Here is a 14,328-nt window from a genome sequence, read left to right as displayed (position 1 = left end):
CATAGATGTTGAGGAAAAATATTTAAATATTTGGACAGGTATCCTCAGCACCTCCACATAGGTGGAGGTGTCTAAATGCTGTGCAAGTCTGGATGAGTCAGTACAGCTGTGTCTGGGCACGCTCAGACTTCCCTGCAGGGCCAGAGCCCTGTGTATTTTGGCATATTGGTGCCTAGACTTGGTGGAATTCCAGATGAAATAGTTGTCTGCCTTGGGTTTGATCATGGAGGAATTTTCTAACTGGCCTTAAAAAAAATCCACAGGAGATGTTCAAAGCTTGCACTTGTGGAATATTATTAATCTAGAAGATAGTGGTTTTCTTCTGTTGTATGTGGGTCATTATTGAAGGAAACTGAAAAATATTTAAAAGTTTGTCTATGCATTATGTAAATGGATGGTTTCTCATCTGTGCTTGAGGGACATACTTGTGGTCTAAGCAAGAAATTATTTTCAACTTTCAGAATAAGTTTCTCATGTACCAAGGGTAATTTCATACTTTTATATTAAACTTAATATACTGGTGCTCTGTGAAACAGAGTAGTTCCATGAAGTGAAATATTTTTTCCTGTTTTGGAAAGTCCATCTCAGTGGTAAAAAAAATGGAAGTGCAAAACCTTGAAGCAAATTAAAAATTGAAGTGTTACCATTATTCTTGGTAGTACAAGTTCTTAACTAGCCATCTAAATATGGCACATAGCCAAATCTGATTTTTCTTATGTGTTTCATAAGCTTATAGTTTACATTCTGTATTTTTAACCCTCACTCTCTCCTGATCCTCTTTCTTCAGGAACGAAAGATAATTGAGGATACTGTAGTTCCATTCATTGTTTCTTCAAACTCTGCTGAGCTCCTCTCCTCTTCTTCCTCTACCACTGAAGGAAACAAGACAGTGGTGAGTTTCTCATGGAGTAGTAAGGCACTGAAGAGTAAGCCATCTTTAGTGCAAAGTTTAATCCTTTGCTAAAGGCTGTCAAAGTCTGGGAGCTGTAAGAGTAAGGGTATTCCTTGGGTCCCATCTCTAACTGGTGATGCCTGATAGTGCTGCAGCTTACAGATTTTCACAGCTGAATAGCTGTATTCCCAAGCAAACTGCTACCATCCCATTTTCAACTAGAGCACAGAATGATACTTCCTCTCTGCAGGTGCCTCTGTTCTTTAATCAGTGCTGTGAAATTTTAATTATGTTCCAAAGCCAACAGAATCTTAAGTGGTTTCCCTGAGTCCAAAATCTCAAGTGTAAAAAAATGCTTTATATATGTCAGATGAGACGGAATCCTACCTCTCAGTTTTCCTCCTTTTCTTTCCCATCATCTCTCCTAGAAAGCAGCAAAACAGAGGAATGTTTACTTTCTGTGTTTGGGGTTTTTTTTTCAGTCATGCAGCACAAAATGTTTAATTCAATGCATCTAGCATCTGATTAAATTAGTGTTTGCAGAGATTGGGGAATGACACCCCAGATGAGATCACAGTTGAGTAAATGTGGGATTCACAGACATAATTTTCTCTTGCCTAAGGCACCTGCACCCAGTCATCTGCCTTTTTCCGCTGAACTCATTTTATCAACTGATTCTCCCCTCACTCTTCCTGCCCCCCTGTTCTCACTCATCCCTGTGCAAAGGCATCAGCCATGGCCAATTTTCCACATGGCTGTGTAGTAGTAACTTCCTTGGTGGAGCTGCTTATGCCACAGTCAGGACTCTGCCTGCACCCAGAAGCAAAGGATCTCATGCCATTGCTTCCTCAAGCTCCACAAGTCAGATATGAACCACTCCTGTACCACTTTGGAAGTAGTACTGGCGTTGCCCTTTGAGGATGCCCAGTGCACGTGAGTAATGCTTTGCTCCTAGGCAGTGACAACAAGCTGAGGTCATTCACAAAGTCCTCACAAGTCCAATGGCAGACTGTCTAGACTCTCAAAATAATTCAAGGATTTCTGCCAAAGATTACATAATGGGAAGTTTTAATTTGCCATCCTTAGCACCATAATTATTTTATGCTCAGCTTAGTCCAACCAATTGTTGTTTCACTTAAAGTCTTAATTAAATCCAAAGTTAGCCATACCAGGGCCATATGGTTCTACTATATAAATGTGAGATGTTATCTTTGATAATAAGGTGTGTCAACACAATGTATGTAGGGGCAGCCTGTACTTTTCCCATGCATGCACCAATGCCAAATTCAGAGAGAGCTCCTTATTCCCTCTTCTCCTGTCTTCTAGAACTCAATTGATTCAAACAGCTGTCCAGGGGAAGGCAAGCAAAAAGAAGTTCTGAAGCAGAAAAAGCTGCTCTGGGAGCAGGACGGTATGTCATCTCTGAAAAGCAAGGAAAGTGAGCTCTGGCAAGAAAAGAGGAGGTATGTATTAACCCTAAGCATTTCATAACCCTGTGGAGCTTTGTGTTCTCTTGGCTTCTGGGATATCACATGTGCCCACAATTGCTGCTAGAGCACCAGCGCTTGGTGGCCTCGATACAATACATGCTGATCAGTATTCACTGGCCCCACAGACACATGCATGTGTGGCAGTGCACAGTGCTAGTTGTGCACATCAGAACGCTTGTCTTTTCCTTGTATGGCTTTGCCAAGAGCCTGTCACAGCAACCAGATCAGACCTTAGACAGCTCAGACATCTGTGTACATCACTGCACTGTGTCTTGTGTACATTTCACAAGCCATCTGAAGGACTAAAGGAGCAGTAGCTGGTTTCACTCAGAACCTGTGTGAAATTGCCTGGCTGTCTCAGAAATGCCATACCCAATCTTGCCAGGTGGTGTTTGAAGTCCTGGACTTTGCTCAACTGCTAATTAACAGGTTTCACAAAAGAGAAGAGGCATCTGATGATGCTGAGTAGTATATAGAGAACATGGATTAAAGCTTTTTTTCTGTCAAAGAAGCCCTTTTCTACAAATCCCAAATGATCTTCAGCACATCTAAGTGGCAGTTTGAGGTAAGCAGGAAGACTTGGACTGTTTGGAGACAAACTTGTTAATTCATTAAAGTGTTCTCATTGCTTTGTCATTGCAAAATTGACACAATAACAAAAATCTTTTTTGTGAAAAATAGACTGATATGCAAAAGTCTGATTTAGCCATTATGTTCTAGGTGACATTTCTCCTGGCTTTATTTATACAATGCAACTTGTTTTCCTTGGCAGTGGAAATAAAGTGCTCTCAGGATACCCAGGGACTGGTATCTTGAAAGGAGGAAGTGAACAGGAGCACCACATGCCGGTGATGGAGCGCAGCTCACCTGCCAGACTGAATCTGCCACTGACTCAGGATGAGAGTAAGACTCTTGCTGTGCATATGTTCTTCTCCAGATAGAAATCAGGCAGAAACCTAACTCAGAGAATTTTGGAAATTGACATATATCTTCAAAACTGGAATGTCTCAGACTAAAAATTTATTTTATGTTAGCAAAGATAAATATATTAAGGTGAAATTTAAACTCCTCTTGTTTTCATCAGAGATGACAGTTTCTGCAGCAGGTATCTTGTTTATAGGCCTGCACGTTCACAGTAGCAGTTAAAAGGGTTATCTTCCATTTTTTACATAATTTTACATACATGTAGGATTTATCTTGATACAGAGGGCTTATTTCCAACACTTATTTTGTGGTTTTGCAGCTAATTAGATTCTTCATGTCCATTTCAGTCCAGTCAAAATCACTACATGTGATATGTAACCTTTCCAAGCCAAGCCTAAAGCACCATCTGCCTCAATTTTGTCATTAGCAATGTCTAATGACATTTAAAGTTAATTTACTTTTTTTAGCTCCCGTAAGTATTGATGCTTTTGAAGGAAAGAATTTCCCCAAAGCATTGATGTCATTAGGGTCACCCTAAAAAAAAAGGCAAGTTCATGAATTTAGCATCATTATCTATCTAATACAAGTGATCAGTGGAAAGTAAATAAGCAGGACTAAAGACAGAAAGTGAACGCAAATTCTTAAATCAAGTTTTAGATTTTTGTTTTCAGTTCAGCATAAAAATTCATTATTCTAAAAAATTAAGTGTCTGTGGATGGAAAGCTTTTCTGTGTTATTACTTACTCCAAATGTGAATTCAGTCTAAACTTAGTAGGTTTGCTTTCCTTGTCTCAGTTTTATTGTATTCTTAGCGCTTTGATAAAAGTTGCACAAAGAAAGAAAGAAAGCAGAATGTATATTATCCAGCAATACAGCCTTGGGGATTTGTAGTAGTGATTAAGCAAACTTAACAGGTTTGACAGTTTTAAACTACATGTGCTAATAGCCCTGCTTCAGGGTTTTCCTAGGTTCTTTTCAACAATTTCCTCCTCTGCAAGTATTCTGACAGCTCCTTTCTTGCCTCTTAAAGCATCCCATCCTTGCTCCCTCCTTAAGCCCTTAAATAACCCCTGATGTGGGGTTTTATTGTTCTGATATCAAAATAGGTAACAGGCCTTTCATAGGCCCCAGCAAAGTTTTCATTCTCTAAATCAGATGGTTGGCACACGGCAGGGTAAGGCTTCTCTCCAGCTGTGAGGCACAAAATTGATCTTGCAGGGTCTAGGTAATGCACTGTTCCTCAAAGATAGGATGGTTGGCTGCCTGGGCATCTCTCAGGTCATTGCTTTTTGCTGTGAGGCTGTTACTGTCACTGAGCCATCTGAAGCACAGAAGAAAATTACCAAGGAATTAGTGTTCATCAGCAGGTTTATGGGGAGCAGTGACCATAACACCATCCCCTTATCTCTTGTTATTGAGAAGTTTGGATCCCCCAGCACCATAGAAGTTTCAGTGTCTCTGGTGCTTCCTTCATTACAACAATACATTATTTTCCCAAGTGTTGTTTGTGGATGGCTCTTTGACCTTGCCCTTTCCCCCTTCAGAAAGTCATTCAGCAGCAGGATAGATCATGTGTATGTGAGGGTAATGCAAAGGAATGATGTTCCATAGAGGTCTTCTGGTGTAGCAAAACCTGTCTCTGACTTTGTGGGGGGTTTCTGTTTGTTTTAAGTTTGTTTTAAGGAGCAGTACATCTCTCTCCTTTGTTGTGTGCCCACAATCCATGATGGTTTATAAATACTGACAGAAGCATTTTGCCTCAAATATTGAGTTTTCTCCACCTCTCGCTGTAGATGTCTCCTGGAATCAGCAGTTGCTGACAAAGCGCTCTCCACAGTGTACAGAGGACGTTCGGCAGAGACCGTTCCTGGGCCAGACTGTGGGACAGCAACCAAGCTCTGCAGGGGAAGCAAGGAGGTGAGAACATAAAGGTTATTGAAGAGATTGAGAGGTCCTACTTGCTCTGTTCTCCCTTACAGTCCTGCTCAGCATCCTTTATTGGTTGGGTTTGATGAGTCCTGCAGTGTGAAGACACCCTTCATGTCTGGCTTTCCCACAGAGACTGCTAACATTTATCTACTTGATCTCTCATTACAGGCACCACGGTTACTAATTTCAGGAGGGAGCACACCCCCTGCATGCCTCCCTCTTCTTTCACTGTAGCTCAGCACATATCTGCATAACTTTTCATGTGCTTAATTTGTTTTAATTGCCTGAGACAAACATTTATAGCTAATCAGTAGCTAAATATGAGGGTGGGAATTTCAGGTTATATTTGCCTCTTTGAAGCTGGCATCCAAGAACTTCATGCCCCATCTTCCAAACATATATCCATTGCTACTTTCTAGTTCTTTAAAGATTATACCTTCTAAAAGAAGATACATATAGGGTAATATTTGCTTTCTGCTGTAAATTTTGGTGAGTTCTTTTTACTTTATTGCTTTGCCTGTGCTTTTGAGTAAACCTTACTGAATGGTAAATAAGGGATCTGTCTTTTGGTAAATAAGGGATCTGTTTGCTTAGTATTTACAAAAAGAAGCTATGCAACCAGAAAGGAACATCTGTTTTCATTAGCATATATATGAACACAGTCTTCTGTAGAACCTGTTACCTCTATTAAGGTTATACCCAGTCAAAACGAATGTAGATTGAGGTTTGATTACCTATTCCTCATTCTAAACTCTGTGTGTGTGTTTGAGAAAAATGTTATTTAATTTGTAGACCATTTTAGGATGTTAGAATTTGGATCAGTCCTATGATTTCTGATAACAAAAACCGTAGTTTTGCTCACCAAGCTCTTTCAGAGTAGCAAGGATACAAATTAACCATTAACAAAAAAAACCACCTGTCCATGTTGGTAGCTTCCTTTTTGCTCAGTAAAGGGCCAACAGAGAGTGTAGTGTGGTGCAGTGTGACTTGAGTTAACCCTCCTTCATCATGGTGGGAGCTGTGGTGGATTGGTGGGGTGGGCAGGAATCTCCACATGCCTGATTACCTTGTGAATTACCTGGTTGAGCAGCAGCGAGCAGACTAAGAGTCCGAACCAAAAATCCTGAAATTCACTAACTGGAATTTCTCCATACAAAACCTGTTTTGATTTGTTGTTCAGCTGTGGTAATGCATCTTCTCTGCTGTACTTTAGGGCAGGCTATCATGAGAACTTCCGATCTGGGCCGTCATCTCCCTGCTCTCCTGCTGCTCTGAGTCAGTCACCCAACAGGTACTAAAGGTCAATAAGGAATTTTGCAGACCAAACACATCTTGTTTGGTTGAACTGCCAGAGTGAAAATCACATTAGTATTATGTGGATGCACTATTAAGTCTGCTCAATGTTGCAATTCATAACTGTCCATTGGATAAACATGTAGCTCCCTCTCCCATAGATTTTGCCTGCTTCGGTGGTACTGTTATGTTTTCAAATAACACAGTTCAGAAAGCACCTCCAGAACTCTGCTTGATACTGAAGTTTCAATAAAACTGAAATAGGACAGTATAAACCTCAGACAAAGTGTGATCTCAGAGTGCTTAAGCCAAAGAATGTCTTAATTGTGAATAGTCACATGCTCAGGAGTAAGATCTGTTCCAGACATTAGCACTTGCTGAGTTAAATTTTTTTTTCCTTTCGTTTCCAAACTAGAAACACATTTTGCTTTTTTGCTGATTTTTAATTTGCCCATAATCACGCTAATCTCATAGAGATTTGATTGTCTTGAGCAATCAGTACATCTTTCAGTGAGTTATGTGTACCAACTCTAAATTAATGTTAACTGTAGCCTGATTAAATCACTGATAATTTGGGGGTATATTAAAACCAGTTTGCTTATTAGATAGGGTAAATTAATACAACACAGAACACAGCAATTTTCTTTCTTTTTAAATTACATTGTTCTTCACTTTTCAGAGCAAAGCCCTCCTGATGTCACTTACATTGATGTGAAAGTATTGGGAATTTTTTACATGAACAATTTATTATGTTTTTCTAACCATAGCTGCAGTTTTGGTGGGATTGCCTTTCCTTGCTACAGGTTGCTAGTTGTGATAGCTACTTCATATTATTAAGCAGCTGTATTCTGATCTGAGAATCTTTTGCATGATCTTTTCCTGAAATAAATCTTATTTTTGTAAATAATAGATAGGATGTAATTCATCTTTCCACTAAAACATTAGAAAACTCTTAATAATTTCCTGAGATCTGAAACTTTAATTTGCTCTTATAGTAACTGTGATAGTGGAGAAGAAGTAAAAACAAAGGTGAACTCAGGAATAACATAGAAGCAGAATGGTTAAGGCTGTAGGAGGGGAGAAAAAAAACACAGCAAAGTTATTCTAAAAGGAATAATGATAATGAAGCAACAAGGGGATCATATGTCTGTGCTGCCTGTGTACATGATGGGCTCAAGAGTTGGAAACAAGGACAATTTTCTAATTGTCATGAGTTTTTCTGCTGTTTCTTGCTTATCTGAGTAGGATTTCATCAAATTGTCTTTTCAAAACTCATGAAGTATCACTCCTGGTTTCAGCCCTGGCTGAAAAAAGCATGGATGACACAGAATGACAGGGCATCCCTTTTGATCTCAGGTTCATCTCACTAGGGCCAAGCATCAGTTCTGGCAGGCTGACAGGCAGGAGAGAGGTGAAGAGTATGAGACCCATAGAAGTGGGCACCTGCACTGCTGTTAAAACCATTATGAAAAAGGGCACCAGTTATTCCTGGGGCTCTGAACCTTCACCCACCTGTCATCCAACAGCAGATTTAGGAGAGAGGTCTAGACAGTCTTTCAGAACCACTGAAAGTGGAAGCATGTTCTGCATTGCAGGTGGAGATCCAATTTCAGGTTTTCTCTGACTAGTTACAGTATTAAGTGGCTGCAGCAGCACAGTCTGAAATGAGTCAGCCAGTGCCTGGTCTGTGCTATTGTAGTTATGCTGTCACTATTGGCTTCACCAGCTTGATTGGGTGCAAGAATAGCATCCTGTTTTCTGACTTGCAGTGAGCAAGTCCATTTGTAAACAAATTGAAAACTTTCCAAGCTGAGGGTCTGACTCAGGTAATTTGTGTGAATTGCTGTGGCATTGACTAGGTATAAGTAACCTTTACTATAAGGCTGGTGAGGCACTGAGGCAGATTGCCCAGAGAGACTGTGGGTCTCCCTAAAGGTGTTAAAGGCTGGGTTGGATGGGGTTCTAAATAACCTGGTCTAGTGGAAGGTTCTCTGGATTTGGCTGCGGGTTGGAACTACATAATCTTTAAGGTCCCTTCCAACCCTAACCATTCTTTTTTCTTTGAATCCACAGGCATGGTTCCCTGCACACAGGCCTCTGTTAAGAGGCTTGCATCTCCCTTGATCTAGCACAGCAGGCTAGCAGGGAAATATGTCTGTGTTGCTGTGCATTTAAGGATTTTAAGCCCTTTGCTTGCGTATCTGGAAGGCAGACTTGCAGGTGGATTCAGTAACATGGCTGAAGGGTCAATGTGTATTTATGTAAACCCCTCCAGTGCTCCTTCCTCCCTTTCTGTCCCTCTTGATAAACCTATCTAAATATTTGGCTTCATTTTAGCATCAGTTGCAGTGTTCTTACAGCCATGTTTGTCTTCTAGGTCTGTCAGCGGGAAGAAGCTGTGTTCTACCTGTGGTCTCCCTCTTGGAAAAGGAGCTGCCATGATTATTGAAACACTCGGTCTTTATTTCCATATTCAGTGCTTCAGGGTATGGTTCTTGCTTTATTAAGAAAAACCTCAAGTCGTGCACAGTGCAAGTAGATAGTAGATGTGAAACTGAGAGGACCAGGGTATTACATGGTTGTTATGTCTGTGTTTGGAAAGAAGTGGAAATAACACAACTCATGTGTTATTTTGCAGTCAGACACATTAATTGGACTAAAACCTGTGATCAAGCAAGCAAACTTAGCTTCTGTACTTACAGGGGGGAAGCATCATATAATTTTTCTATTGTACTCACTGTTTTTTAAATATAGCATTATTTATCTTGTGAGTTTTTTAGGTGTTTGTTTTTTTTTTTTCCTTCCAAAAGCATGATCACTCCCAAAGCCATCTTTGATCTGCCCCATGGTTAGAAAGCTTTGACTATGGAATGAATGGTGTATTCTGGCTTTTACCAGAAATATTTCTTGACTGTTCTTGAGTGCTTCAGTTTGGAAATAACCTGAAGTGTTTTCTAGAGAAATTAGAAAGTTCTATTATCTCTGGCTCAATTGATATTAGACATTTGTGAAGACTTTCTTGATTTTAGACATTTACTCAGACTAAATCTCTGGCCTCTTTAAACTTTATCCATCACAACTTACCTGCCTCCAGAATGCAGCCTCAAAGTCAGATGTCCCATACAAGAATTAGGCTTCACTTCTGTGTAAGCAGAGGCTGCTGAAATCCAGTCCTAAACACTTTTGACTCTGTAAAAGCCCTCTCACTGGTTTGCAGTGTTCCCCAGGAGTATGGGCTGGATTCTAGGGGGTATTTTTCCCACCATTCCAAGAACTACTTAAACCAAAGTAAAAATTTGGGAAGAGTTGTTATGAATAGTAGAGCATGGTCTCTCTTACATTCTCTGTTCTTCAACTGACAGTGTGGCGTTTGCAAGGGCCAGCTGGGAGATGCAGCGAGTGGCACAGATGTCAGGATTAGAAATGGTCTTCTTAACTGCAACGACTGTTACATCCGATCCAGAAGTAAGTACCAAATACTGGGAGCTCCGACAATACCGTGGCCATGATTTTAACTGGCGGCTTTGTCCGGCTCCAACATAGGAATAGCTTCACCATGGGAAGAGGAGTCTTCCCATGCCATTTGAATGATTTTCTCATATCAGAAAAGATTTTTAAGCCCTTTAAATTTTCCCAGAGAATCTCTGCTGACCACTGTTAGACTTAAAGGCTGTTTCTGTGCATAAACATAAACTCCTATACTATGCACGTATATTGCATGACCCGGAGGCTTGGATCTCTCACATCACATGAGACAATGTAGATTATTCTGCCTGATCTAGGACCCTGGGCCATGTTTGGAGAAGTTCCCATTTTTTAAATCTCTAGGCCAAAATGGTCATGTAAAATATTAAGAGCATTCTGTAACTCGTAGTGAATCCTTGTGGTGGTATCCCCAGATATGTGCTAAATAGCATTGCTTGCCATAAAGTTTGAAGAATGAGTCAGACAATTGCATGTCAGAAAGAAAACTTTGTGATTTTACTGCTTTAGAGCAGGTTACCTAAATGTCTTTCTAAGTCCTGGATTCCTGTGACTGATACCAAATTACTAGAATATTTCAGCTTTGCCCCAATGTCACCAGTGATGGTCAGTGCCCATGCTGGTTTCCATCTTGTGGAAACAGTAAGGTGCAAAACAATAGGAGTAATTGTTGTCTTCCTGTTAAATATTATTTGATATACTCACTGCCTACAGTTCAAACTGGTAAGTGGACATCTAGAGCTCTTTTCGTTTACCATTTCCCTTGCCCTCTCTCAAAAGCATTGGCTGTAGAAATTGAAGAGTAGGAAAGGTACCTTCTTACCTCTGCCAGAAGAAAAATGGGTACTTTTGCTCTGGTGCTTCAGGAACGAGATACTTCTCCATCAGCAGAGCTAGAGGGTGCTATTGTATAACTGTTTTTTTTTGGCAATTTTTTTTTCTTAAATTCTGCTAAGAAAATTGTTTGTTTGTTTGTTTGTTTATTATTTAACCTGAAATATTTAGAAATAGCTTTTTCCCTTCATGCTTGATACTATAAACCTTCCTCATGTGGATGAGGTCCTGACCCTTAAAATGCAGATTTGCACATCCAGCTTTACACAAAAAAAGAGAGGAAGGTATAAAAGTTATAATTTCCTTTTCTTCTTAGTCCTTTTTGCTTAAATAAAAATCTATGTCCCTTGAGGATAGATAAAGGCTCAAATAAATTATCAGCCTATATGCTGTAGAAATCACTCTCTCCATCGCCGTTTCTACAGCAGTGTTACTAGAAAATGCATTACAGAGCTGTGTGCAGTGTTTCATGTAATAATGTTTTGCATTTGTACATACTCAGCAGATTGGTAACCAAGTCCATGACAGAGGAAATAGGTTTTGAGAAAATGTATGGCTACTGAAGAATAATTATGGCAAGGGGTTTTAAACTTTTGCAACAAATTACCTCTTCCTGCTGTGTCCATTGGTCATGCAAAATCTCAAAATCCAGTTAGTTGAATTTAAGCTACAGTAACTGTTGTTGACAATTCAAAGGGACTGCTTTTGATAGAACGGCAAATATTGCTAGTTGCTATTTTTTAACTAAAATTTGCTACACTGCACACCTGAAATTAAGAATAAACTGGTGCCATGTCAGTGTTTGGCCTTTCAGTTCTGGGAATAATAATGCAAAATATCAAATCAGTTGTTTGATTGCATGGCTTGTGCCTTCCTGCCCCTATGGCTGCATCTGAAACCTGTGCAGCAGTAGGCAGAAGTCTCTGACTAACCTAGGGTTAGTCAATATTGTTTTGAGACACTTATGGACATCTTGATGAAATATTTTGGCTCCCAGAAGCTTATCTGAAAAAATGGATGATTCTGTTTCAAAATAAATCATAAAAAAAGATTACTAGAAAAGCATTAAGGATTATATAGTGGTCCAGGGTCCAAAATGTTTCTGGTTTTCAGATAAAAGTGGATGGGGTTTTTATCAGTAGGTTGTTTCTGTACTACGAAACCTCACAAGGAAGGAAGTTCTCTATTCAATGTCAAACTCAGGGAATGGTCACAGGTTGATGAGTGTCAAACTCCAAGGCGAGAAGTAAATTCATGAGATTCCCTGTATGGCCAAATAACACAAGGAGTCTGTAGTACCAGGTAGCACAGACTAGACACAGCTGAAGATGACTCAGCAGTCCTTTACTTTACTATTTTGCCACTTCAGAGCCTGAAATAAACATACACACGAGTACTTTGGGCATAAAATAAGATAAAACTTCATGCAGAATGCATTTGACACATGACAATGTATTTCCACTGTAATTATGCTGAATCTTTGTAGTAGTTACTGCCCCAGTTTTGCAGGAGAAAGAAAAAACAGGGCACAAATATATATAGCTCCAGATACATTTTTTTGAGTTGTGGAGATCATGTAAAGAAAAGTCTGTATTTGTTAAAATTTGTAACCAATTGCTTGTTTTGTTTTTTTTTTTTACCTAGCTGCTGGACAGCCAACTACATTGTGACATGACTTTCAGTCCTAATAAATTTCAAGAAGGAACTCTCTTCTCATATGTATCGGCTGCCTCCAGACAATCACTTGTAAAAGCTTGAATCCATGGACATGATGGCTCTCATCTCATTTTTAAAAACTCACAAAAAGCTGCACCTGCTCCTTTGAAATGCAATGTGTTGGTTTTTGCTTCCTTAAGAAATTTGCAAAATATGTATGACCATGTTTGGGAAGGCAAAGCCTAAGTACTATAAAAAAAAAAAGCAAAACCACCTTTCAGGTATGCTTATGATACCCAGTCTATTACCTTGTTCTGTTGAAAGTAATAAGAGAATAAACATGCAATAAAGCTGTTTTGTTTTAATATTTCTAGCAATTAAAAAGTTTAAGTTTACAAAACCTTTATAGAATATGCCAACTTGAGCTGAAAAATAATTTTGAGATAGTATCTAATCAGTGCATTTGAAAAACTAAACATCACAGCACGACTTCTCTGTTATAACTGAAGCTATAACTTTTTTTATACAGAGACTAGTTTGATAATACATCCTGTACTTCTGAAGCATTTTTTGTTTATATTACCTTCAATGGAGGGTAGAAGTTAAACAAATAAATTATTGCACCTTTAGTCATAGGACTTTTTGTTTGTGTACCTCAAGTAATGTTCATGACTATAGCTTAATATTCTCTGAAATAAAGATTTCTTCATTAAACCTAAAGACTGCATACCATTAACAATGGAAAAATTCCCATCAATTCTTAGTAAGTCCAGCAGCCTGTATTGTTATTAAACTTGATGAAAGGTGATGTGGGGAAGAGGCAACCGAGCGGGCAGACCCAGCAGAGCTGTGGGTCTCCAAGGTGCAGTTTGATGCTGTGGTGAAGCTTTGCTCTTTGGCTTGTAACTTGCCAATTGATTTGAGTGGGTTGGACACCTGCTCGTTCACTTGCAAACATTACACTTGGTTGAAATCTCATGCAGAGATGTGGTTTGGGTACCCCCCAGGGTAGAGAATTAGACATCCTTGAGCCTGTGTTTCTCCATCCACTGTCCAAAAATAGTCAGCAAAACCCATAAGTGTGGAAGATGGGCAGGGAGGAGGCTGAAGCCACAGGCAGAAAAATACCTTGCCTGTGTTTGGGACAGTTTTCCTTTGTGCTCTTTGATTAAGCATGTGGTCCTTACTAAAGTGATCCAGCAGCTCATTGAAACAGAGGTTCAGCAGGTATCTACAATACACAAAGTTAGGGAACTGTAAAATATCCTAGCACTTTTAGGTAAACAGTTACTGGAAATATCTTTAAATGGAGGGGAAAATGTATTTTCCAGCCTTAAAACCACTATAAAACTAAATGAATAGAGATTTCTTTCATCTATGTGCATATCTGTCATCTTTTGATGTGTTGGTAAATAGAAATGAAGTGGTTATTAGGGAAGCAATAATTCTGAGTTGTTCTCTAGATAGCAATTATGTATTGAAATGCTAGACATTTGCTTGCATATGAGTTGCATAACCATGCAAAACTGCATGTCATCAAACACACACATGCAATGTCATTGGAGGACATCGTGACTATCTGCTGGAAAGTTACATGTTACTTCCTTAATATTGTGCCTTAGAAAATGCAAAGCTGTTGCACACAGTCAGCAATGACTTATGGATGCAATAAATCCAAAAAGCTGAAGTCCTTCGTGGACTTCACCTGGGGAATATTTTTAAGTAAAAATAAAATAAATTAGACTAATGTTTTGGAATTAAAAGTGATAGCCTATATTTTGAACAACCACCTGCATGATTTACTGTTAAAAGGTTTTGATAACCAAG

The 14,328-nt window shown here is 39.3% G+C and overlaps 1 protein-coding gene across 1 annotated transcript in view; it reads left to right on the top strand.

The window, feature by feature from the left end:
* LIMCH1 (LIM and calponin homology domains 1) overlaps positions 1–13,221 on the top strand; it is a 173,276-nt gene extending 160,055 nt beyond the window's left edge. The window contains 8 exon segments of the mRNA XM_053941015.1: positions 788–892; positions 2,219–2,355; positions 3,155–3,285; positions 5,100–5,223; positions 6,449–6,535; positions 8,906–9,014; positions 9,891–9,993; positions 12,490–13,221. Coding sequence (XP_053796990.1) covers positions 788–892; positions 2,219–2,355; positions 3,155–3,285; positions 5,100–5,223; positions 6,449–6,535; positions 8,906–9,014; positions 9,891–9,993; positions 12,490–12,515 — 822 coding nt within the window. The 3' untranslated portion in view covers positions 12,516–13,221.
* Positions 13,222–14,328: the final 1,107 nt, after the last annotated feature.

The sequence above is a fragment of the Vidua chalybeata genome, chromosome 4 (genome assembly GCF_026979565.1).
Source record: "Vidua chalybeata isolate OUT-0048 chromosome 4, bVidCha1 merged haplotype, whole genome shotgun sequence".
Taxonomy (NCBI): domain Eukaryota; kingdom Metazoa; phylum Chordata; class Aves; order Passeriformes; family Viduidae; genus Vidua; species Vidua chalybeata.
This window is presented reverse-complemented; position numbering and strand designations above follow the sequence as displayed.